This window comes from Mastigoproctus giganteus, chromosome 14 (genome assembly GCF_048544385.1).
Source record: "Mastigoproctus giganteus isolate SK-2022 chromosome 14, ASM4854438v1, whole genome shotgun sequence".
Lineage (NCBI taxonomy): Eukaryota > Metazoa > Arthropoda > Arachnida > Uropygi > Thelyphonidae > Mastigoproctus > Mastigoproctus giganteus.
This window is the reverse complement of record NC_143588.1, coordinates 14,042,844-14,069,982: the sequence shown is the minus strand read 5'-3', so window position 1 is coordinate 14,069,982 and position 27,139 is coordinate 14,042,844. Positions and strand designations below refer to the sequence as shown.

General features: G+C 36.3%; 1 protein-coding gene across 1 annotated transcript in view; it reads left to right on the top strand.

Moving 5' to 3' along the window:
- Mical (Molecule interacting with CasL) overlaps positions 1 to 27,139 on the top strand; it is a 624,164-nt gene that overhangs the window by 333,707 nt on the left and 263,318 nt on the right. Inside the window, exons 13-14 of the mRNA XM_090389022.1 lie at positions 20,063 to 20,163; positions 23,646 to 23,753. Coding sequence (XP_090245148.1) covers positions 20,063 to 20,163; positions 23,646 to 23,753 — 209 coding nt within the window. The remainder of the gene's footprint in view (positions 1 to 20,062; positions 20,164 to 23,645; positions 23,754 to 27,139) is intronic.

Here is a 27,139-nt window from a genome sequence, read left to right as displayed (position 1 = left end):
AGTGGAATTACTTCCCTATTTCTACAAGCAAATACATTCGAACTTGGATATAACAAGATTATGGCTGTAATGAGCAAAAAGCCATAATGATTTTAATTTACGTGTATTCCCATACAATCGCTCACTGTCATAATGAGCGTACTACATGGATATACCGAACAAATTTTGATAACTATGAAAACATTCTTAATTGCTCGGGTAGTCAAAAAAAACCCTATTCTTGGAACAGATGAAAAGGGTGACGGGTGACTTAGCTTTATGACCACTTGCATCAGATTAGCGGCCAGTTTTATGACCTTGTCCTTCCAGGGACAGGGGCTATACAATAGTGCATTGGCATTCCGCTTGTCACATTACCCTATTTACAGATTGTCTTGTATTCATGAACCATAAATTTATTTCGGGACTTATAAGAACTTTGTATGCATTTCGGGACTTCTAAGAACTTTGTATGCAGATCACTTTCATTTTAAAGTAAAATCAGTTAGAAATGAACCCTTCCTTCCTTCTGAAACATGTCTACTAACAAAAGAAAGTCTCTCTCTCTCAATTCACGAAAAAGTCGAAATTATTCGTTAGTTACAACATGGCGCAAAAAATGTTGAAGTATGTAAAATGTTTTCGTTGTCTTCTTCAAGTGTATCGACAATGTGGAAGAATAAAGATGTTTATATATCGGTACTGGAAAAGAACATAACCGTTAAAAAAAAAAATTTAGCATGTACAAAGTTACAAACATTGATGAAGCATTGCTTCAATGGTTCACAACACAAAGAAGTGCTGGATTTGCAATAGGCAGTCCGATCTTGAAGGCTCAAGTGGAAAAATTTGCTAAACAATTTGGATGTGACGATTCTTTGTGTAACAATGGTTGGCTGGATTGATTTAAAAACCGACATAACATTTTTTTTGCAGAAATTAGTGGAGAATCTCAATCTGCAGATCCAATAATGGCGAATGGATGGATTGACCGTGTTTGAGCAGAAATCAGGAAAGATTTCAATGACAAAGACATCTGTAGATGTCTTTGTCATCGAAAAAGTCCTGTTTCAAATTATAAAAAAGTCCAAAACAGGATTTTTTTATAATTTGACACCTAAAAATACATTTAAATTCAAAGGGGGAAAATGTGTTGGTGGAAAAAAATCAAAGGTTCGCTTGACAGTGCTCGTATGCACAAATATGGCAGGAACTGATAAAAAAAAAACTGTTTGTTATCAGAAAATCATTAAAACCTCAGCATTTCAAAAACATAAGGAAATTTCCTGTGGATTACACTGCAAACAAGAAAGCTTGGGTGACTTCAAATATTTTCCAGCAATATATAAATGATTGATTTAAGGAGCTATTCAAAAAGAAGAAAAATATTGTATTGTTAGTTGATAACTGTTCTGCACATCCCCAGATTCAAAATTTGTCCAACATTAAGCTATTGTTTCTGCCTCCCAATGCAGCATAAATTTTACAACCAATGAATATAGGTGTAATCAAGAGTTAGAAAAGATTTTATAAAAGATTTCTAGTTCTACATCTGATCAGTCAAACAGAACAGAAACTTACCGAGTCTATCGATACTGAATGATGCGTGGAACAACATTACTTCGACAACCATATCGAATTGCTTCAAGAAATCGAAATTAAATTCAAATGAAATTTCAATTGTTGATGAAGAAGAAGATGGAAATGAAGAAAACAACTTAACATTATCTGAATGGTTGCTACATAACAACATTGTAGGTTTCAATACAGATAACATTGATGAATTTGTACGAGTCGATGACAACTTATTAACTAGTGGTCTTCCTACAGAGAGTGATATTTAGATGCTGTGCTCAACAAAGACGATGATGATATGATGACAATTGAAAGTGAATCAAAATCAGTGCCAACAAGCTCAAGGTGCAATGGACACATTAGTCAATTTTTTTGAAGGAACTGAGGTGAGATTTTTAATATGTTTAGTGTTTTAAGGGGAAATTTAAGAAATATCAAAGCGAAATCTTTAAAACAGACATAAATTTTAAGATTCATAAATAAAGACTAATTGAAATCATGTTTATTATTAAATAGTATTGTTTTTAATTACAGAGAAATAAATTGTGTTTAATATTAAGTGTATTGTAGTTTATACAAGCATATTAATGCAAATAATTGTTTTTTTCTCTCTAATATTTCTTTTGTTTTTTGAATCTATATTTTTATCAAGTTATTGAGAATTGAAAAAAATAAGTATAACTCATCACTGATATAAAGTGTTCATTGTTTAACGGCCCCAGGAGTTTCCCCATCTCCGCTATCACTGGTATAGGGAGTAACAATTATAACAAGGAAATTTTGCTGGTGCCTTGATGCTCATTATAACCAAGTTTGACTGTATATGATAAATCATTGATTTGACGCCATTGGCCTTCCTTGCTACCTGTCTATGCTGCTTGGAGAACTTTGTGTCTGCTCATATCATAACTCCCAAGTTCTTCCCCCCACTCCTGCCATTTTTAATTCAATCCCACTAAGTGTATAAGTTACTTTGAAGTTGCTATTCCCCAAGTGTAAGACTTTGCATTTTGCTGCATTAAAACACAGCTGCTACTTTTCTGGCCATCCTTGAAGCCTATCCAAGTTGACCTGAAGGAACACTGCCAGTTGCCCATCCTCCCAATCATCTTAACATATGCTAATTTTGACGTCACGTCCTCTATTCCTTCAGCGTCATTTATAGGGGGGGATCGATCTGTTATGTGGGACTGAGTTGCATGCTTCATATAGAATTCAGATAATACATGGAATAGATGTAGGAAATTATTTCCTACATCTATTCCATGCATGACCCTGTCAACCAGATTGGTCAAACATGATTTTCCATTTACAAAATTATTCTGTTCCTTCATAATTCATTTCTACATTCCATTTCATTATATATATGCCACTGCCTCCATGTTTTCTCCTACCAGTTAAATCAGACTGACCAGTCAGTAGCTGTCTAGTACGCTCTTAGAACTACCTTTATGTATCGATGATTCATTAGCATTTCTCCAATCCAGAAAATTCTTTTCTGAGTCCAGCGATTCCTCATAATTAACTTTAATCCTAAAGTTTATTATGAGAGTATGACTTGACTGGACTCTGGGATTGAGCATTTATTCAATGCACTCGCCTGCTGCTTTCCTCCAAATTACTAGGTAAATGCTGTCAGCTTCAGGAGGTCTACTTGCCTTTAGTTAAAAGTTTTTCTTATAAATGCCTCATCTGTAATTTCAGTGTTGCTAATGTCATATTTTTAGCCTCACTTGCAAAGCCTCTCTCACTATGAAGTGTCTTTCATCTGTAAAAATGTGAAGCATCTGTTCAGTTCATCAGCAACATCATCAGCTGGATTGTCTAAGATTTTTCCACACCCATTATGCAATTGTCTGCTCTGATTTGTTTTCTTCTCTGTATTCACATATGTGAAAAACTCCTTTTCCCCATTCTTTGCTCTCTTAGCCAGTGAATTTATGGTCCCTACTGGCTTTGCAAATCTAATCTTTTCTGTGGTATTGTTACAGATCAGTTCATACTGTCATGTTGCATTTTCTTGGCGTATAACCTTAGTCGTTTTTGGGCCAATAAAGTCAAAATCATCATCAGCTGTCATGTTACATCTACTTTTCTGTGAGCTTCCATCTTTTCAACCTCACTTGCAAAACCTCTCTCACTAGATTTGCTTGCGCATGTACAGAGAAGAGCAACAAGATTGGAGAGGGGAACAAAGGGGGCCTCTTACCAAGAGAGGCTTAAGTTCTGCAAATTGCAGCGGCTGGAAACTAGGCACCTGCGAGGTGATCTGATTGGGTGTATTAAGGCCTTGAATGGGTTGAGCACGCTGAATTCTGATGGGATCCTTCTGCTTGCTCAGATTACGAAAAGGGGGCATAAATTCAAATTGAGGAAAGACAGCTGTAGAATATATGTGCAGAAATTTGCCTTTAGTCAGCGGGTGATTAATTGCTGGAAAAAACATGACATCTGTTGTAGAAGTTGATAGCTTAAATAAATTCAAGGAGGAACTAGACAAACTTTTAGAGGGAATGGTTGTGTGAATTTTTTTTTTTTTTTTTTTGGCTGATGCTATATAAGCTCATACACTTGCTTTCTTGCATCACATGCCTCTATTACTATGAAGGATCTTTTGTCTATAAAAATGTTCATTTCATCAGCAACATCAGCTGGATTTTTTCTAAGATTTTTCCACACCCGTTATGCAATGGTCTGATCTGATTTGTTTTCTTCTCTGTATTCACATACGCGAAAAACTCCTTTTCCCCATTCTTTGCTCACTTAGCCAGTGAATTTAAGATCCCTACTGGCTTTGCAAATCTAATCTTTTCTGTGTTACAGATCAGTTTGTAGTTGCCATGTTGTATCTACTTTTCTGTGAGCTTCCATCTTTTTCTGCTCTTAGAGTGGCCAGCTCTGTATTCGTCTATCTCAGCATCCTCCTCGTGCTTATTTTCTTAATGGTGTTTATATGCATTCAATATTTTCTGTGACTATTTCTTTAAAGATATCCATAATTCTAATGTATTCATCTACCCACTGCTATCTGCCTAGTTGATAGAGGCTTAGCTGTCATGGACCCCTTTCCTGCTCATGCCTTTAATTTTTGCAACTATCCAGCTGACCTAGCCAAGCTGTCAGCCTCAAACTACCCAGAGATAACTTATTGGAATAAGTTATTTCTGTGGATAGTTGAGGTTGGCATTATCTCCTTGTTGATTATTCCAATAATTGTATACCTACAGAAGTAACATATTCCAATAATCAACAACAGGTTAAAAGAAAACTTCTTACGGTAAAGTCCAGTTTAAATTTATTTTCCTTTGAGTTTTAATTTTAATTTGTGGTCCCTACTCTAGAATCACTTATAATTGTAAATATCAGTGAAAATTTCACTTATGTCACTTATAACAGTGAAAAGTTCTATGATGTTGTCTGTTTAATGGGTAGTTATCAGATGCAGAATATTATTACTCCTAGTATTTTCTCTAACAACCTGATAAAAATAATGATTACCTAGTTTGTTTAAAAATTTTGTACCCCTATGGTGAGTTTCACTCCCACTTACCCCAGTGAACATCACGAAAATTGAAATCACTCCATAATAAGATATTTGCATTTATTCACCCTTTTCACCTGCATAAAGGCCTTTGTCATTTCTTTCAAATCTTCTGATCTATATAACATACCCCCAGTTTCATTTTACCTTCATATCCAGTTACTGCTTATCTTCATAACTTATTCCAGATTTTGTGTGGAATAATTATGAAGTATGCATAAGTTCTGAATTGAGAAAGATTTTAACACTAAGGCTGCTTTTGAAAATAAGCATGACTCACTCATTCTGTCATGCTTATCCTTTTTAAACACTCTTCAGCATATTTCCATTAATCCTATTATGTTAACAGCACCTACCAATGAAGGTAACTTATTCCAGTAATTGACAAGTTGCTGGCTTAGAGAAAACTTCCTATGACCTAATTCAAACATCTTTCCCTGTAATCTGAATTTATGGCCTAGTTCTGGAATTATTTATAACAATGAAAATTTTACCTTCATTTTACTGTCCTCTCACAGAAATCACTTCATTGGTTTTAACATCATTAACCCACATCACAAGGGCATCTCACAACTTAGAACTCTTTATTAATATTTGACCCTCTGAAGCTTAAGTCAAAAAATGCTAGCAGCATGACCTTCATTTTGCTGTATATTTTGCACTCATTTTTGGATCAAGGGGAAGGGGAGTCTCACTGGTTTTACAAGAAAAATTAATCTTCATTCATTTTTTACCAAAGCTCACATCTGAGGTACAATTACATCATTTATTGAAGTTATGGCCCAACCAGATTGTGGGTAATTTTAAAATCAAATGTAATAAAATCAAGTGAGACAGCTCACTTGTTTCCAAGTTTAACACATACACAAGTACATTCAGTACATTCCAGCATTTTGAAATATGATGTGATGTGGAAACACTTCTTCATTATCAGCTGACAATTACAGTGACATATTGCCATAAAGGAACAGACAGCTTACTGCATGAGGATTGGGATAAGAATACATGTCTAAACATGTTTTGCTTTGTCACAACATGTTCTATTATCTCAATCTTGAAAAATAAAGCATAACGTGAATATTTTTTGAACAGACTTTGTATATTCTTTCCATTCTAAGATGTAATAAACAGAATAATATTTAAAGGAAAAACATTATAAATTATAAAAGAGAATGGGCTTGTGGCACTGATTTCCGTAGTTTAGAAGAAGAAGAGAATACAGCAGAACCAGTGGAAGCAGTAACTAACTAAATTTAATAAGTTTTAATACGACAAGTAGCTTTCAGAGTAACAATGACATAACAGATGAAGCATGCTTAAGAATAAAAATAAAATTTAAAAAAGAAAAAGTTTTAAAAAAAAAAACAAATAAAATAAATTTAAGACAAGATACATTCTCTTGTATTGTAAAAATTTTACAAGACCGCCCCGCGGAACATGACAGATTCATCCACCTGAGTGACTGAACACTCTGCAATCACAGAATATTTTTGGTCAACTCATCATGACTCAACCCCAGGTGCATGATGTGATCGACCAATCTCGATACTACTATCATCGACTGTGGTTAGAGTCCCTGAATATATTCAGCTGTCACAAAGTTTTAAATCGCAGTAGAGGTACAAGACTACACCCAATTTTTGAGTCAGTAGTGTTGAAACACGACAGATGCTGGCAGCAATCCCATATGTGTACCACGTACCAACAGCAATCACCTGATCTGGTCTAGTGAATGACTGATCACTCGTGCTTGTGTACGTGCTCTCCCAGTCATCTGATCACGTACATCATATTTAGTATGATTTATTCCATTTCTAACGATTTATGTCATGTTTGCATTTCTGTATGTACTTGCTGAAGAAGGAGTTCATTACTCTGAAAGCTACTTGTCATATTAAAACTTATTAAATTTAGTTAGTTACTGCTTCCACTGGCTCCGCTGTATTCTCTTCTTCTTCTAAATTATAAATTATTATATTTTTACAATACAAGAGACCATATCTTGTCTTAAATTTATTTTATTTTGTTTTTTTTTTTTTTTTTTTTTTTTTTTTACTTTTTCTTTTTTAAATTTTATTTTTATTCTTAAGCATGCTTCATCTGTTATGTCATTCATGTATTAAAAATATTTCACACATTTTATAAATTAAATACTGAAAATTTTTTTGAAGTAAATGCACTAATATTCCACAATTAGTCTTAATTGTTCATCTCATCATTTAATAATAGACACTTGATTGAAGGTTTAAAATAAGCATTTTAAATCTTGAATCAGGTGTCTATTATCGAATTGGGTCTAAACAGGTCCAAGTCATAAACATTTTGCACATTCTATCACATGATTGCAACACCAGTTGCAGTCTTAAGTTCATGGTGTATTATGCCTTGTGCATTTATTTTTAGTAACTTGATAGATCTATAGAAAGGCACCTCCATAGCCAGGTGGGAAGGAGCAGCAGTGCCTAGCACACGCTTCTTGATTAGACCGGGGTTCGAGCCCATCACCACCAAATACAGAGAATGTGGAAAGGTCAGGGAATGACCACTGCATATCCCTGGAGCAATATGGCCTTAGTTGCTAATGCTCCTAAAAACCAAAACAACAACAACAGATCTATAGAAAGTGCATAGGATAATATAATGTGCAAAAGTTAGTATACAGAAGTATAATATAATATACAATAAGTGTGGTTATAGTGAATAGTGATCAATGGTTATTAGAATCAACCGCTTTATAGAATGATTTCGAAGAACCAATTCAAATCAGTAAAATGCACTACACTTTCATCATTTATTAGAATCGCATTTTCGGTTATAAGAATCAATTTTGAACACCTCTGTGATATTTTTCTGAAGCATATTTTTAGAGGTCACAACCATAAAACAATAAAAACAATTTGTAGTTTCCAGTTTATTGTGCTTCTGTTAGTGCAATAAACGAATAGTAAACTCGATCTTATTGCATTTGCGAAAATACCGTTAGCCGAAATTCTGTTTTCAACTTATTATGGTCAAAATGTGTTTCCCCTTCACTAAAATCTGCTCTTCATTTCTATATCTGAACTTTGTCTCACTTGCATGTGTCTTGTTAGTTCCAATTTGTATGTGCCATTTGCTTTGTTATTGATTGACACTTATCTTTTTTACTGTGTTTTAAATTTTACTACCCAAAAAAAAAAAAATGTCAGTGAACAGAAAGAGAGTGAATTTGAGTATAAAAGATAAGTTACAAATTATAGAAATGTATGATAAATTAAACTTAGGCTATACATCTCAAAGGGAATTGGCAGTAAAATTAGTAGTGCCTCAGTCATCTTTATCAAAATTATTAAAATCACATCACACATTAAACGCTAATGTGATTAGCAAAACCAGAATAAGGAAGATTTTAATTATTAAAATCACATCACACATTAAACGCTAATGTGATTAGCAAAACCAGAATAAGGAAGCATGAAGGGAAATGCCAAACAGTAGATGAAGCTCTGTTCGTTTGGTTCAAACAGGCAAGCCCATTTAATGCACCAATCAATCGTAGAATTCTTCAAAAAGCTAATGATTTTGCTGAAAAATTACACAAAGAGTTTAAGGCGGCAGATGGATGGTTGACAAGATGGAAAGAGAGGCATGATATTGTTTACAAAAAACTTCACAGAGAAAAACAGGATTCCGATGCTTCTGCAGCCGACACCTGGTTGAAAACCTTTTGGCAAACTGTGTTAAGCACTTATAATCCTGAAGACATTTTTAATACAGATGAAACAGGGTTGTACTACAGAACTACCCCAGACCATTGCATGATTTTTAAAAATTCCTCTGCATCTGCAGGAAAGAAGATCAAGGACAAGATTACAGTTCTTTTAATGTGCAACATGACAGGAACAATCAAGATGTAAATCTTGGCAAGAGTAATTATTTATAGATGTTTTGCTGAAGAAGGAGTTCATTACTCAGAAAGCTACTTGTATTAAAACGTATTAAATTTAGTTAGTTACTGCTTCAAACAAAATCAATGCAATTTTTTTGTTACAAACAAAAAAATTGCATTGATTTTGGACAGCTGCCCAACTCATTTAAAGTTGACTTTCAAAAACATTGAATTAGTTTTTCTACCTTCAAATACCACATCACTGATTCAACCTCTTTACCAGGGAATAATAAAAACCTTTAAGACCTTTTATGGACTGATATGGGGTGAAGAATCTTCCAGTCTATAGATGAAGACTTGGGAACATCGTCTGATATTGCAAAATAACTGTTCTAGATGCACATCATATGACAATGAATACCTAGAATGAAGTTTCCGAAACCTGCATTAGAAACTGTTTCAAAAAATGTGGATTAGTTATTCATGATGGGCAACTATGTCGTGATACTGACCATGTTGAAAAGCCTGAAGACATGGGTGAACAGGAGTTTAATAATTGGGTGGACATAGAAGGTGATCTACAAGTTACTTCAGCTTTAACAGATGAAGATATTGCCCAGTCTGCTACATATAATTTAATTGGTAATGAAGTGCAAAAATTGTGCTTTATATCTTTATTTTTATAGCCTCTGGATAATATTTGTCAATTTTTGCTTATTAGAATAGCCATTTATTAGAATCAAAATTCAATTTGCAAATGCGATCACTATAACCGGCGCTTACTAGTATAGACAAAAGATAATATACAAAACTTATCATTGCTCCCAAAATCTGGGTGACTTCATATCGGGCCAACCACCTAAATTGAAAGTAAAACAGTGATAAGGGATTCTCTGTTTCTGTGATGATCAATATGTGCCAAGGCAAAATCAATTTTGAGGTTGCTTAGTCAATAATATAATTTGGTGTAATATCATTATCATCATCATCAGTAATTCAGTCTTGTGACTGTTTAGTTCCTCTGATGATCTGTCTCCACCTTTGTCTCTCCTGTGCCATTTGTTTTAGCTCCTCAATATTTTGAAGTCCTGCTTCGTCCCGATGAATGTATTTTTTGGTCTTCCCCTAGGGCATTTTCCCTCCATGGCATCCAGAAACAAACCACCATGTCAAATCACTTGGCCCACCCATTTGAGTCTAGTTGATTCGATTCTACATAGAATTTTCCTTTGCTCTTGGGCACATCGTAATACTTCCACATTTGACACCCCTTCTTGGTCCATTTAATTTTTTCCATCCTGCACCACCACCACATCTCGAAGTCCTAAAGTCTCTCTTTATAAGAATCCATGTCTCTTCTGCATATAGTGCCACTGACCAGATATATGTCATTATTATCTTCTTTCTAATTTCCTGAAACATAATCTTCTGTGTTATCAACGACAGTTTATTTTTGAAAGATTGTTTTGACACTGCAATTCTGGTTTGAATCTCAGTTTGACATGAAATGTCCTGTGCAAATAACTGCCCCAGATACCTAAAGTGATCTAACTGTTCTATTCTTACTCCATCGATCTCAATTCGGAAGGGAATTGACCTTTTCCCAGTCATCATTGCCTTTGTTTTCATCACGTTTATCTTCATTCCATACTTCAGTACTTTCTTATTCTTCTGATCATTTTTTGCAGCATAGCAGGGTAATGTGCTTGTATGGTCCGATCATCTGCAAACTTAATAGCCTGTATTTACTTTTCACCTATTTAACCCCCCACTTCTTATTCCCAAGTGCCTCCTTTATTATTGCTTTGGCAAAAGCATTGAGCAAAGCAGGTGAAAGTAAGCATCCTTGTCTGACTCCCTTTTTAACTTGAGCTTTTTCTCTCAGTCTCCCCTCAATCTTATCTTTACATTTTGTCTTCTATATAAGTCATAGATCAGTCCAATAATCTTCTTTTTGCATCCAATTTTCTCAAGCAATGGGAACAGTTCTCTCCAGATTATTCTGTCAAACTCCTTCTCATAATCCAAAAAACACACAGAAGTTTCTTCCCATGTTATATACTTTCTCTCCCAACACTCTTACCGTTCCAATATCATCTCTCCTCGATCTGCCTCTGCAAAAGCCGCACAGTGAGTTTTCCAAAAATTGTTCAATATAACTGTCCATTTGATATTGATAACTTTCAGCAGATTCTTCGATGCATGGGTAATAAGACTTATAGTTCTGTGTTCTTAACATACTGTTGGTTCCATCTTCTTTGGTATGGGGATTATGATTGATGTACAGAAATCCTCTGGCCAACATTCATCTTGTATATCTTCTTTATCAGTTCATATAAGGCTTTCTTCGGATTTTCTCCACTATATTTTAAAAGCTCTGCAGGTAAATTGTCATGTTAAGGAAAGTCTTGCCTGACCAATTTGATTGGATACTATGATGTGATTACAAAGGAACTCAGTGTTGGGTCCGTTGTTGTTTTCGGTGTTTATGAATGATATTGATGATGGGATATCAAGCTTAATGTCCAAGTTTGCAGATGATACAAAGGTTGGCAGGGTTGTTAAGGACACTACTGACGCTATGCTGCTGCAACAGGATCTGGAAAGGTTGAACAGATGGGCTGAGAGGTGGCAAATGAAGTTTAACATTGACAAATGTAAAGTACTACATATGGGAAACAGTAACCCCAGAGCAACGTATCAACTCTGCGGTACTACACTGACAGTGGTGGAGAATGAAAAGGACCTGGGGGTAATTGTGCAGGCAGATATGAAGTTCTCTGAGCAGTGCAGACGAGCTGCAAGAGTAGCTCATGGTGTCTTGTCAATGATATACAGGAATTTTTCTAGCAGGGATAAGGAGGTGATTATTCCCTTGTATAAGGCAATGGTTAGGCCACATCTTGAGTACTGTATACAGGTCTGGAGGCCTCATTTCAAGAAGGATGTAGAGCTGCTGGAACGGGTACAGAGAAGGGCAACAAGATTAGTGAATGGAACAAAGGGTTGCTCTTACGAAGAAAGGCATAAGTTTTGCAAATTACAGAGTCTGGAGACTAGGCACCGGCGAGGTGATCTGATAGAGGTGTATAAGGCTCTGAATGGTTTGAGCATGCTCAATGCCAATGGGATTCTTCATCTTGCTCAGAATAATCACCTCAGAGGGCATAAATTCAAATTGAGGAAGGACGGATGTCGGATAGATTTGCGGAAATTTGCCTTTGGCCAGCGGGTGGTTGGTTGGTGGAACCGACTTCCATCACTTGTTGTTGAAGTTGATAGCCTAAACAAATTTAAAGCTCAACTGGACAGGTATTTCGAACGAACGGAGGGGTGAAATGGGAGTGGTGTCCCACCCACTTTTTCTTACTATTGAATAAACCATGAATTGTCAAACTAATAGAGCAAGGTTATCTGCGTAAAGATCTAAACCTCCCAAGCACTTCCTAATTCATTTTACAAATATACGTGGTCTCAGTTCTAAGTTCAACGATGTCCATTTCCACTTGCAGTCTACCACACCCCATGTACTTTTTCTGACAGAATCTCAGTTATCGGTTGATTCGACTACTGCTCATCTCAGATGCCAAATTATTCGCTGTATGATTTCTTTCGCCATAAAGGTGGTACTTGTGCATATGTCCATTCTGACATTCCCTGTCAGAGACTTGGCAATTTGGATTCTACTCTCTTTGATCATCTCTGGTTTAAAATCTCTCTACCTTATTGTGTAAAATTCATCTGTTGTCTCTACCGTTCTCCCAACTTGACTTTCTCCAGTCCAACTTTCCTAACAGTGAGGTAATTTTTCTTGGTGATTTTAATGTTCACAACTCCAGCTGGCCTCCGTGTTCTAGTCACACCGACCCAGCTGATCTAGATGCTGAGGCTTTTGCAATTACTAATGACCTTGCACACATTGTTCATTTACCTACAAGAATACCAGACAATCCTAATCATACAGCCAACATGCTTGATCTTTTTCTCACAAACAACCCTTCTAAGTACTTTTTTGAAGTGAGTGGTCCTTTAGGCACTTCTGATTACAACTTGGTGATTGTCTCTTCTCCAATGGAGCCTTTATCTCATGGCTATTCCCAACCTCGTGTTGTTTGGCATTACAAGAATGCAAAATGGGATGACCTGCGAGATTTCTTTTCCTTGGTCGGAAAACTTCTAATGTCAGCGTTTGCTCAGATCGTGTCAGTGAAATTATTCTTGTAGGAATGGAATCCTTTATTTCACACTCCACTTTAAAATCTCATGCTTTATCTAAAGCTTGGTTTTCCAATAAATGTGCTAAGGCTGTTCAAGAGAAGAATGTTGCATATCGTAATTGGCTTGTTTCTAATTCTTCAGTTTCATTTCCTGCCTACACAAACGCTTGCAACAATTGAAAGCAGTTATTAATCAGTCCAAACTATAGTTTGAACAGGCTAAGAGTAGAAAACTTGCTTCTTGCCCTAATGGTAGCCGAGCATTCTGATCCCTTGCCAAAGCTATTGGCCGCAATGTTTGCCCATCTCTGCTCCCACCTCTGTCCAAACCAGATGGTTCTGTTGTCACTTCAGCCAAGGATAAAGCTGACCTGCTAGCATCCCATTTTTCTTCCAACTCAATATATTAATAATCTTGGTAAAATACCTCGCTCCATTCAATGCCTCCTGTGGTCTTCTGTCAAAAGGATGTCAGAAGAATTTTGAAGAATCTTCATGCTAAGAAAGCTCCAGGTCTCGATGGTATTTCTCCACTTGTTCTCAAAACCTGTGCTCCTGAACTTACTCCTATTCTTTGCCGCCTTTTTTCACTTTCTTATTCCAAAGGTGTTTTTCCTTCTGCTTGGAAATTTGCTCATATCCAGCCAGTTCCTAAAAAGGGTGACAAATCCCTCCCATCCAATTATCGTCCCATTGCAATTACTTCTACTCTTTCTAAAGTAATGGGGAAATCAATTAACCACCAACTCTTAAACTACCTAGAAACCTTCCATCTGATTGACGAGCGCCAGTATGGATTCCGTCAGTGTCAATCCACTGGTGATGTTCTGGCTTATGTTACCCATTTATGGACTAATTCAATGGAAAGATTCGGTTAAACACAAGTAGTTGCTCTTGACATCTCAAAGGCTTTCGATCGCGTTTGGCGTAAAGATCTTCTAAACAAGCTTCCATCTTATGGTTTGCCAACCATTTTTAGTAATTGGTTAACCAGTTTTCTCTCTGATCGCTCACTGAGGGTGATGGTAGATGGTTCTCTGTCTTCCAACTTCTAAACTAATGCCGGTGTCCCACAAGGTTCAGTCTTTCCCCCACTCTTTACCTCTTATATATTAATGATCTTCTTCCATTGACTGGAAATCTTATCCATAGTTTTGCTGATGATAGCACATTGCATTCCACTTTCCATTTTGAGAAACCTTGCCCTGTTCAATCAGCTTCAACTTCTCCAGTATCTGCTACCAAGTCCCAAAATGCCAATCTTCAGGTAATTCTCCAGTGGGGCAAAGACAACTGTCTTATATCTCGCAAAATGGATTCTTCTGCTCCTATGCCTACTTCGACATTAAGCCTGACACTCCAATTTCTAGGCAAAATGATATATCTCTTTTGGGGATTACCCTGACTTCTAATCTCTCTTGGCACAAGCACATTACAAATATTGCTTCCTCTGCATCGAAAAAACTTGGTTTTCTCTTTCGTTCTCGGCGTTACTTTTCTTCCAAACAGCTGCTCACTCTGTATAAATCGCAAATCCGCCCTGCCATGGAATATTGTTCCCACATCAGGGGTGGTGCCCCCAAAACCTCTCTCAGGCTTCTTGATTCCATTCAGAAGAGGGCAGTTAGGTTAATTAATGATTCATCTCTAACAGAGTCTCTCCAGTCGCTGTCTCATAGACGTACTGTTTCTGCTGCATGCCTCTTCTACAGATACTTCCATGGGCACTGTTCTTCTGAATTGGCTTCTGTAATTCCCGCTCACTCTTTCAAAACAGTCCAAACATGTGCAGCCACTAGCCAACATCCATTTACTGTCCAACTTCAAACTCACAGAACCAACTTTTCATCTTCCTCATTTATTCATTCAACTGCTGTTTTCTGGAACAACCTTCCTTCCTACGTATTTCCTGAAAATTACAGTCTACAGAAGTTCAAGTCCAATGTCAACAAATATCTTCTTTTCATCTCCTCAAGCTCCAACCCAAGCATGGTACTAAGTACTGTAGGTTCTAATACCTCTCATGTTTGGGATTTACATAAAAAAAAAAAAAAAAAAAAAAAAAAACAAGCACAGGCCATGCTGGGAAAAATTCTACCACACGAGCCTTGTCCATTCTCCCCAGGGCCAAATTGATTGACAAGGCTCTCAACATATACTCCCTTCTGTCGTTTTGCTAGAATTGCAGGCACTTTCAAATTCAATCCTAACTCACGACATTTTTCCGACTAATGATTTATCTGGTTGCCATCTTTATGGGGTTTTACCAAAAGGCTTACTTTTGGGGGTTGAGGCTCACCACTGAACTCTTTGGTTGTTTTCTGACAAATGAAAATATAATTTACACTGCTGTAAATTATTTTTCAGTTTTGAAAAAACAATTATTCTTTCTGACAGATGAAAAATAATTTATATACATATATGATCTTTTTTTTTTTTTTTTTTTTTTTTAGAATATATGTAACTTGCAAATTATTTAATGCTTGTATCATACATCACAGTGTTTTAAACTAGCATTGATAGGGTTAACAGATATCTGGATTTCCCCTGTTTTCATGTCCAAACTGTGCATCCGGCTGGACTTGTAAATAAAACATTGAAATGTTCAGGTTTTATGCGATTGGTTGAATTTCTCACTTGAGAGCAGCCATTTTGACATCGACAATGGGATGGAACATGTGATGTCAAAATTCGCAGATTATGTAAAGATTAGCAGAGTCATTAATGATCAGTTCCAAGCAGTCCTCCTTCAGGATGTCTTGAACTGAGTTGAAAGATAGTCAAAGAAGTAGTAGTAGTAGTAGTAGTAGTGGCATGTGATGCAAGAAAGCAAGTGTATGAGCTTATGCAGCATCAGCCAAAAAAAAAAAAAAAAAAAAATCACATCATTCCCTCCAAATGCCTGTCCAGTTCCTCCTTAAATTTATTCAACCTATCAACTTCCACAACGACAGATGGAAGTTTGGTCCAGCAATTAACCACCCGCTGGCTAAAGGCAAATTTCTGCACATCTGAACTTTCTTAATTTGAATTTATGAATTAATCTGAATTTATGCCCCCTTGGGTTCGTAATCTGAACAAGTGGAAGGATCCCATCAGAATTCAGTGTGCTGAACCCATTCAAGGCCTTATACACCTCAATCAGATCACCGCGCAGGTGCCTAGTCTCCAGCCACTGCAATTTGCAGAACTTAAGCCTCTCTTGGTAAGAGGATCCCTTCATTCCCCTCACCAATCTTGTTGCTCTTCTCTGTACACACTCAAGTAAATCTACATCCTTCCTAAAATGAGGCCTCCAGACCTGTACGCAGAACTCAAGGCGTGGCCTGACCATTGCCTTATACAGAGGGATAATCACCTCCTTTTCCCTGCTAGCAAAATTCCTATATATCATTGACAAAACCCCATGACCTGCCCTGGCAGGCTGTCTGCATTGCTCAGAAAACTTCATATCTGCCTGCACAATTACTCCCAGGTCTTTTTCATTTTCTACCACCTTTAGTACCACACAGTTGCTACGTTTCTCTGGGGTTACTTCTACCCATATGCAGTACTTTGCATTTGTCAAGGTTAAACTTCAGTTGCCACTTCTTAGCCCATCTGCCCAAATTATCCAGATCCTGTTGCAGTAGCACACTGCCATTACTGTCATTAACAACCCTGCCAACCTTTGTATCATCTGTAAACTTCGACATTAAGCCTGATATACCTTCATCAATATCATTGATAAATATACAAAACAACAGTGGCTCTAACACCGAACCCTGTGGGACCCCACTAATAACATTAGTCCAAGAAGAGCAGCACCCATTGATTACCACCCTCTGTCTTCTCCCACTTAACCATCCTTTTATCCATTGTAGCAACTTACCCTTAATACCATTCTGCTCCAATTTGTACAATAGTCTTCCATGCGCAACAGTGTCAAAAGCTTTCCTGAAATCCAAATATATGATATCAAAATTATTTTTTGCATCCAGTTCCTTTGTAACCACATCATAATATCCTATCAAATTTGTCAGACAAGACTTTCCCTTAACAAACCCATGCTGTGTCTGAATTATTGCTGCAGTCTTGTCTAGATGATCCTGCAATGCATCTTTAACCAGCGACTCCATTATTTTACCAGGAACAGAAGTTAAAATAACTGGTCTGTAATTACTCTTGTCACCCTTCGATCCCCCTTTGTGAATTGGGGATACATTTTCACATCTCCAGTCCATGGGAACCTCCCCTGAGTCCAAGGACTCTCTCATAATTATGGCTAAGGGTTTGCTTAGTTGCTTTGCTGCCTCCTTTAATATAACTGGATAGATTCCATCCACCCCAGGTGCTTTTCTTATATTTAACTTCAACAATTTCTCCTCCACTTTGCTTTCAGCTATTATAAAATCATTAAGTATCCTGCTACAATTTGATAACCTTCTGCCATTTTCAAACCTTAATAATTCCTCACATGTGAATGTAGATGCAAAATACTCATTCAGTTTGTTTGCTATCTGAGCAGGATCATCAACAGTCGAACCATCGATGTCAAGTGGACCAATCAGAGTCATCCCCTTCCTTTTAGAGTTTATATAAGTAAAGAAATCCTTGCTGTTTTTCTTAGCATCTTTTGCCAAGGATTTCTCGTAATCTGCCTTCGCCTGCTGAACCTCCTTTGTGACCTGATTACAGATTAACTTATATCTGCCATAGGCTTCTGAGTCGCTTGATAATTTATATGCATCCCATGCATTTTTCTTCTCTGTTGCGAGTCTCATTAGTTCATTTGACAACCATTTAGGCCTAAACCTTGAACAATATTTCTTAATAGGTATGAACCTTTTAGTAGCTTCCACGATTAATTCCTTGAATGCTTCCCACTTAGAATTTACTGTTGGTAACATCGTCAGTTGATCCCACTGTACGGAATTTAAAAACTGTCGGAGACCACTGTACTCGTCTTTACGGAAGCAAAAACCCTTTCCTTTACCCCTGATGGTAATTAAATCTTTAAGTAAATCCCACGTCAGTACACTGTGATCACTACCACCTAGTGGTTCTTTTATCTGCAAATTCCTAATACATGAATGATCACTGCTGATAACCAGATCAAGAGTATTACTTTCTCTGTACAATAAATCCACAAAAATCTGACTAGTGTGTGAGTGACCAGCCCACAAGTTCCAGTCAATATCTGGGAAGTTAAAATCCCCCATTATAAGACATTCCGATTTACTAGCCCACTCTATTTCTCTGTACAATTGTTCATTGTACTCATTCAAGTCATTAGGCCTATAACACACTCCTACTCTTATTTTTGCTGACAACTATGTTTTTATGCTGCTAAATTCAAGATCTTATACTTGGGGAATAGCATCCCACAAATAAATTATACACTTGGAGGGGTTGAGGACCACCAAGTATATAAACTCAGTGGAAGAAGAAGGATTTTTGAGTCACAATACGGGCAGATATGAAGTTTTTTGAACAATGTAAACAGTCAGCCATGAAAGCCCGTGGTGTCCTATCGGTGATTTATTAAATGATATCCTGCAGAGATAGGGAGATCTTAATAACACTGTATAAGACAATTGCAAAATCACATTTGGAATACTGTGTTCGAGTATGGAGACCTCATCTGAGAAAAGACATTGAGCTTCTTGAAAGGGTCCAAAAATGGGCAACTCGAATGGTGAGATCGGCAGAAGGACAACCATATGAGGAAAGACTCTGATTTTGTGGGCTACAGAGCTTGGCAACCAGGCACCTCAGAAGTGACCTGATTGAGGTTTACAAGGCTCTGAGGGGGGGGGGGGAATCAGTAAAATGAATGAAGGTGGAATTCTCACTATTATAAAGAATTCCAGAACTAGGAGTCATAAATTCAAATTACAGGGCTTGAGATTTAGATTAGATTGTTGCCAGTTTTCTTTTAGCCAGCAATCCACTAAAAGGAACTAGTTGTCCTCGCAGATAGTTGAGGCTGACAGTTTGGATAAATTCAATGGTCAACTGGATGAGGAAGGAAGCATGTAATTTATTTTTTTCTTATCTACTTTTTTACATGTTCTTCCAGAGTGATGGATGTTGTTCATCCATCACTCTGGAAGAGCATGTAATGCAACTTCTGATTCTTTGGGACCATCTTTTAATGATCAATAGTGTAGTTGCACTGTATCTCAAACCATTCCAAAAGATGGTATGCATTTGTTTTTATTATTAAATAGTTATGGGTACTTTCATGAAAATTCAGAAGCAACTCTCTTTTCTGTATAAACACATAAAAGTTTGCTAGTGGCTGCTTACAACTACAAACTTAATATTCTACATTCCTATGGCTTAAATTCTTTAGGATCTCGGGGCACCTTTGCACCTATCAATCATTATTTTAAGTGCCTACCTCATTGTTTCTTGGGTTTAGTGGTATCTATGAATTTCAATGCCTTCTGCCAGTTAACTGTCACCTTGGAAACACTTAATTTCTGAGCATTACTGTGCCCAGACATTTCCCATCCCCACGTGACATCTAACTATAACCTGTTCTGCAACTTTCAGTTATTTCCACGTGTTCATCACTCAGTATACATTAAACTCAGTCACACACACAGTTCCTCAGAGGGGGTGAGACAATGACTTCTTGGTTGGATAATGTGTGATCCAGAGTGTTAATGGCAGGGTGTCTGCATTTTCTATAATCTCTTTAGTTTTCAAAATATAGTACATAAAATGAGTTTATGTGAAGATCAAGTTTATAGAATGAGAAATCTCTCTTCTCTGGAGAGAAAAGAATTTTTTTACCCTACAAACTTGACTCTCTTTCTCATAAATGTGGACACTCATTAATTTTAGCATCTAAATTTGAATTTTGTTGTACTGAAATTAAAATTTTTCTTATAGTTCATCCTTCAAAAGTGACCAGTAATGAAGAACAACAGAGTTTTCATCAGCCACTTTCAATCCTTAGTAAGCTCAGCCAAAAGCTTCACAACAAGAGAAAGGTGATTTGTTTTTAAAATTTAAATCAAGTAAAAAACTTAAAAAATTCTGTTTTCTGATCATTTGTTATATTCTGTTCCATAGCATATTACAAGCATCACTGAAATAGGTCCTAATTTTTTTTCTTGGATACCTATGCAGATATACCAGCTTATCTATATGTTATGTACTTCAAGCACCTGTTTTCCCAACTTTTTTTTTTTTTTTTTTCCACTATTGCACTAGACCTTAATCCCCTTTTGTAAAAGTTGCTGTTAGCCTCCAAGCGCTACTTATTGGTGGCCGCAATGACAAGCATTATTATTGATGAAGTGTTCCCCACAAAGGTCATCCCCTTTATTGAGACAAACAGGTGAAAGTCTGATGACATAGGTGGGGATTGCATCATCAGACTGCCCAAATTCCTCGATTCCAGGATGGTGGGGTCTAGCATTGTTGTACACTGAAGAAGTTCCCTTTCTGTTCAGGCCTTATTCTTGCAATTTGTGATCCTCCATTTCAGAAAATCCACAAAAAATAACCCCTCTCTTTTTCCAAAAAAAAAAAAAAAAAATAGAACACATGATTTTTTTTAGAGGATGGCCGAGCTTTGAATTTCTTATTTACTGATGAATCCTTGTGTCCACACCCCATAGAATGCAACTTTGACTCTTTTTCATAGTGGGTGTTGATGCTGTAAAGAAAATCATTGGCCACAGTCTCATACTGCTCCATAAAATAAGTCTGCACTTTTTGCTCCATATTGGTGTTAGAATTTGTAGAACTCACTTTGCACACAATTTCCCTTAATCCAAGTGTGTCCATACTTATTTTCAGTGCATTATAGTCTATTCCCACTCTCTCACAAACATTTCCCAAGTCTTAATGCATGTCTTTGTATATTATTTTATCCTCTCTCTCTCTCTCTCTCTCATTTTGTACTGTTGTATAGTGCAACGGACTGCTCACATTAACTGTCATTTCTCTATAAACATGTGTATGCAAATTAAGAATTACAGCAGCAAAGGCTGTTGAATATCATCATAGATCACATCAAATATAATAATTCCAACCATGGTTTGCCAAAGAATACAAGTCACGGCAGAAAGCGAATCTGAACACACAGGATGAGTTATATAAATCCTTTTGTACTATGACAAAATGCCATTACTCCCATAAAATATTAGCCTGTGATTATCACTATTTTCAAACTACTTGACTTTATTATTAATTTTTTTATGATGTTATTTTTGTGTATATCTATAATAAAAAAAAAAAAAAAATAGCTACAGTAACTAAGAATTTGAAAATTTTGCTACAGCTAGTAACTTATAAGAAGGTATCAAGGTATCAATTACTAATAGAACCATGTAAAAATATATATATATATCACTAGATAGCTGTTCATTGTAATTTGTTGAATGGGGATTGTTCAGTTATATAATGTAATGAGGAAACATAGTAAATTTTCTAGTATATCCATTACTAGTGTGGTGTGGAATTTACTTTTTAGTAAAATCCACACCAAACTTAGAGAAGGGAATGCCAAAAGATCAAACTTGAACAGGGAGCTAAATGATTTTAAGATAACTGAGAAGAAATTGAAAGAGAAATGATGAAGCTAAACATAAAAAAAAGGCACATTTGGTGGATGGATCTGTCAGGTTATATTAATGGAGGCAGCAAAGGAAGTAAGTAAACCCTTGGCCATTATGAGAGCATCTGTGAATTCAGGAGACATCTCCATGTACTGGAAATGTGCAAAGGTATCCCCAATTCACAAAGGGGGATCAAAAGATGACATGAGTAATGACAGAACTGTTAGCTTAACCTCTATTGCAGGGAAAATAATGGAGTCACTGGTTGAAGAAGTCATGCAGGACCATCTAAACAGGAATGCAATTATACTGCAGTCAAAGCATGGATGCTAAGGGGAGATCTTGTCTGATCAATCTGATAGGATACTATGGTGTAGTGAAAGAGGAACTGGATGCAAAAAAAAATAATAATAATTTTGATAACAAATACTTGGATTTGAGGAAAGCTAATACTGTTGCACATAAAAGACTGTTGTATAAATTGGAGCAGTGTTGCATTAAAGGCAAGTTACTACTATGGATAAAGGGATGGTTCAGTGGAAGAGGAGAGAGATCATTTATTAATGGACACTGCCCTTTGTGGACTAATGGACTTCATCAATGTCATTTTCATAAATGACATTGATGAAGGAATAGAAGGAGTGATGTTTAAAATTTGCAGATGATGTAAAGATTGATAGAATCATTAATGATCAGTGCCAAACAGCACTTTTTCAGGATGTCTTGAACAGATTTCAGAGATGGTCAGAGAAGTGACAACTATGTTTTAATGCTGCTAAATGAAAGGTTAAATGAAACACTTGGGGAATAGCAACCTGCAAATAAATTGTACACTTGGTGGGGTTGAGTTAAAAACAGTGGAGGAGGAAAGGGATCTGGGAGTTACACTATGGGCAGATATGAAGTTTTTTGAACAGTGTAAACAGTCAGCCAGGAAAGCTCATGGTGTCGAATGAGGAGATTTAGCAAACAATATTTTGCAGAGATATAGGTCTGATAAGACAATTGTAAGACCATATTTGGAATACTGCGTTCAAGTATGGAGATCTCATCTGAAAAAGACATCAAGCTTCTTGATAGGGTCCAAAGATGGGCAACTCGAATGAGGAGATTGTCAGAAAGACAACCATAGGAGGAAAGACTCTGATTATGTGGGCTACAGAGCTTGGCAACCTGATTGAGGTTTATAAGGCACTGAGAGGGATTAATAAAATGAATGAAGATGGAATTCTCAATGTTGTAAAGAATTCCAGAACTAAGGGTCATAAATTCAAATTACAGTGGTTGAGATTTAGATCGGATTGTAGGACGTTTTCTTTTATCCAGCGAGCCATTGATTGCTGGAACAAGTTGCCTTTGCCAGGTTTGTTTGTTATTTGGTTTTTAGGAGCATTAGCAACTGAGGCCATATTGCTCCAATTTGCCAGGTAGTTGAAGCAGACAGTTTGAATAAATTCAAAGGTCAACTTTGATACTTCTCTGTGTGAGGAGGGAAACATAAAATTTGTGTTTTCTTATCTACTTTTTTTTGTTTTTTTTTTGCCAATGCAGCAAAAGCCTGTGGCTTCCTTGCACTATATGGCAAATACTATTATTATTACTATTACCAAGTTTTTTCATACACTGACGTAGGCATTCCAAAACGAATGGTTCCATTTTTTCCCTGTGTGTGTGTGTGTGTGTGATGTAATGCAAATTATGCAAATTCTAATTAATTCAGATCTTCAGTTCACAATAATTAGCTGCAGTTTGTTCACAGAATTATTATTACTCAGTTGTTAAGGGCTCTTACTAACATAATTAAGAATAATATGTTTTATTCATATTGACATTAATTATATTCATAATTTCAGTTTTATAACTGGTATGCACTTTTAGTAAAATGACCATATAAATTCATATTTCAGTATTCCCTTGAAAGAGAAGTAAAAAGTGATAATTGTAAGAGAAGTAGAGCACCAGCTAACACACTTATGAAGAGAAGGATACGTGAGAAAATAAAAGGAATAACTTTAGTAAGTTAATTTTGAAGTTCACTGAAATATTACTATAAAATTGTAATATTGTAATTTAAAGATTGTTAGTTATTATCATTGATTAATAAAAAATGTGTAGTGAAAATGATTGGGATAGTTATTACCATACACTTTAAGAAATAGCGAACTTTTCACATTAGTGATTTTTCATCAGAATTACTAATTTTTCTAATTATTATTTCTAGTTAATCTAACTAAAAAAAAAAATTACCGTATACTCATGTTGGTTAATAAGACTGAAATTACCTGTCACTTACTCTTCGGGTTGACTGTGACTATGGAAAAAATGGGAAGAAAGCTTTGACCCAAAGAAGATTCAGTGTCAGAGAAAACCACATCTGTTTGCATTTGTGATGTCCTGTGCAAAAAGGTCAGACTGTTCTTTTGACTTTCTGACCAAAGTTAATACCAGTTTTTGGACACAGTCTTGATTTAAAAATGTGTATATATATATATATATATATATTATTGTTTTGTATTATCATTCTATTGTGGTTTAATTCGTCTTTGTTCATCATTAATGTCATTGTTTTTAGCCATGATGGCTAATTAGACATTGTCCGTGCCGGTGTTTTTTACCTATAGATATTATAGTTAATACATTACTGGTCTTTAAGCTAGCCTATTCTCGGTTATCTTAATTCCCCGTGGCCTATACATTTAGAATTTTGCAACTTGTTACGTATTGCTAAAAAATCATATCAATTATTGTTGAAAAAATGTAGCAATACTATTTTAAAACAAAATGATATAATATTAGACATATTTATACATTTTTGTATTACATCTTTATACATTTTTGTATTACATCACATGGACGTCAATCCCCTACTTCATCGGGGGCTTTGAGCGGATTGACGGTCCATTCGATGTAATGCATTTCTTACTTACTTAAAATTATGTAAATACACAACTAAGTAAATTCATCGAAATCCAACTACAAAACCACCATAATAGACATTGGCCTGAAGATCGGGGACTTCGGCCAATACACCATCGGCACACAACCTAATGGAAGTGAAATGTGAAACCTAATGGAAGTAACACATTGAAACGTCAGTGCGACTGCGCAATAAAAATAGCCATCCTTAAAACAAGTTAAGGGCGGGAAAATTCCCTTTTTCGACGCTACGACCTTATTTGAAACACATCAAGTAAGTAATGTTATTGCAATATATTAAATAAACTTACCCGTTGGGCTTTGTGTATTCTATCACAGTTGCTGTAGAAATTATGGGGAATTAATTTGGTTCATAATATATTTATAATAAATAGTACTGATTTAAGTAATAACAATTAAGATAAACATGGGACCAAAAAATTAAAAATAGAAACTTAGAATTTAGTAATTGGATAAAATAGCAAAGCTGTGATAGATGCAAACAGAAACGGGTAAGTAAGAAATGCATTACATCGAATGGACCGTCAATCCGCTCAAAGCCCCCGATGAAGTAGGGGATGGACGTCCATGTGATGTAATACAAAAATGTATAAATATGTTTAATATTATATCATATTGTTTTAAAATAGTATTGCTACATTTTTTCATCAATAATTGATATAATTTTTTAGCAATACGTAACAAGTTGCAAAATTCTAAATGTATAGGCCACGGGGAATTAAGATAACCGAGAATAGGCTAGCTTAAAGACCAGTAATGTATTAACTATAATATCTATAGGTAAAAAACACCGGCACGGACAATGTCTAATTAGCCATCATGGCTAAAAACAATGACATTAATGATGAACAAAGACGAATTAAACCACAATAGAATGATAATACAAAACAATAATAATATGTACTCTGTTTGTACCCATGCATTGCTAAAACAGCTACTGGGACAACAGAAAAAGCTAGAAATGAAATTAAATAAAACTACTATAATAGAATATTAAAAATAAAATGCGAAATGAACCATCATAATACAAAAGAATAATTATATATATATATATATATATATATATATATATATATATACAGGCACTTGCTGACTTATTCCAGAAACCTGTCCATAAGTCAAAATTTTACTTGGAAACCACCGAAAATCTGTATATAAACATAAAAATAAGTCCGCGATTTAAAAAATCACTTTATTTATATCTTATAGCATTTTTGTATTACAATTACATACTTATAACATATGCATTAGAATATTATTTAAAAAACAAAACTTAAAATATGTATGCATGCAACTTATTTCTTGTGTATGCTTATGTTGGGAGGTATATATGAATGCTGATATTAGTTGGAGGTGAATGAGGTTGAAGAGAGAGCTATCATCAATATCAGACTCTTCCAGCTATAAAATAGCGAAGAAGTGGAAGACCCGTAAAAGTATGATGCTGAAGTCTGAGTCAGAGAATCTGCAACTTGAAGAGGTTGCTCAATCTTTCTCGCGAATTTATGTAGGGAGGTTTGAACCAATGCCTTCCCTTTCTCACAAAGTGCGTTAGTTGTCTGATGGCACAAGGGATTCCCCCATTTCCACATTGTGTACTCTGTTTGTGTAGCGTAGAACTCTGTGTAGGCCAGAAATTTAAAAAGTGTGTGGAGAGTTGGAAGGATGTGTAATGTTGTGTACCATTGTTCTTCTGACCATTTAGCCGTTGGGACCCACCGTTACCCCACTTGGCCCTGGGGAGGCTGGTCAGGTACCCAGTAGATTTTATTTTGTACTCTAGCGAGCCCTGCCACCTAGTTTCCAAAGATTTCAGTGGCAAGGGCCTATGTGACAAAAAAAAAGGGGGGGTTAACGATAAAATATTAAAAGATGAGAGAGGTTTATGTTAGCGTGGTTTAAATTTGGATGTTATTAATTGATAAATTGTGTGGGGGTGTACACTGGCGACTTAGACAGAGTAGGTGGTGAGACAAGGCTGGGGGAAAGACAGAGATATGGGGACGATAGAGAAGGCGACCCCAAAAAGTCAGTGAGGCAGGCCCATGCCTCACCAGGCAGAAGAAGGAAGTGGCAGGGGAGAGACAAGGACCCATCTCCTATTTGCCCCGGCCGGGGTGGAGAGTAAAAAAGAAAATGGGTGAGAGTGCTCGGTTTGATTGTCAATGTGGCTTGTGGCAGCGAATCTGCTGGTGTCTCCAATGTCTGGGTTTGGAGTCTTGCGTGGGATCAGGTCCCGTCCAGGATTTGTGGTCACTTTCTTGGTGCTTCTAATTATGGTGACAATTCGGTGGATTGCTTTTCATGGGATGCAGTCTAGTCCATGGTTGTTCTTTGTTGTTCTTTTATGTTGTCATGTATTCAGGACCCAGACATGTTGATATACTTGGGATAGCATCCCATCCAGGTATTGCCATCACTCCTTGTTGTCTTGTTACATTGTAGAGCCAGTGTAGTGCACTGT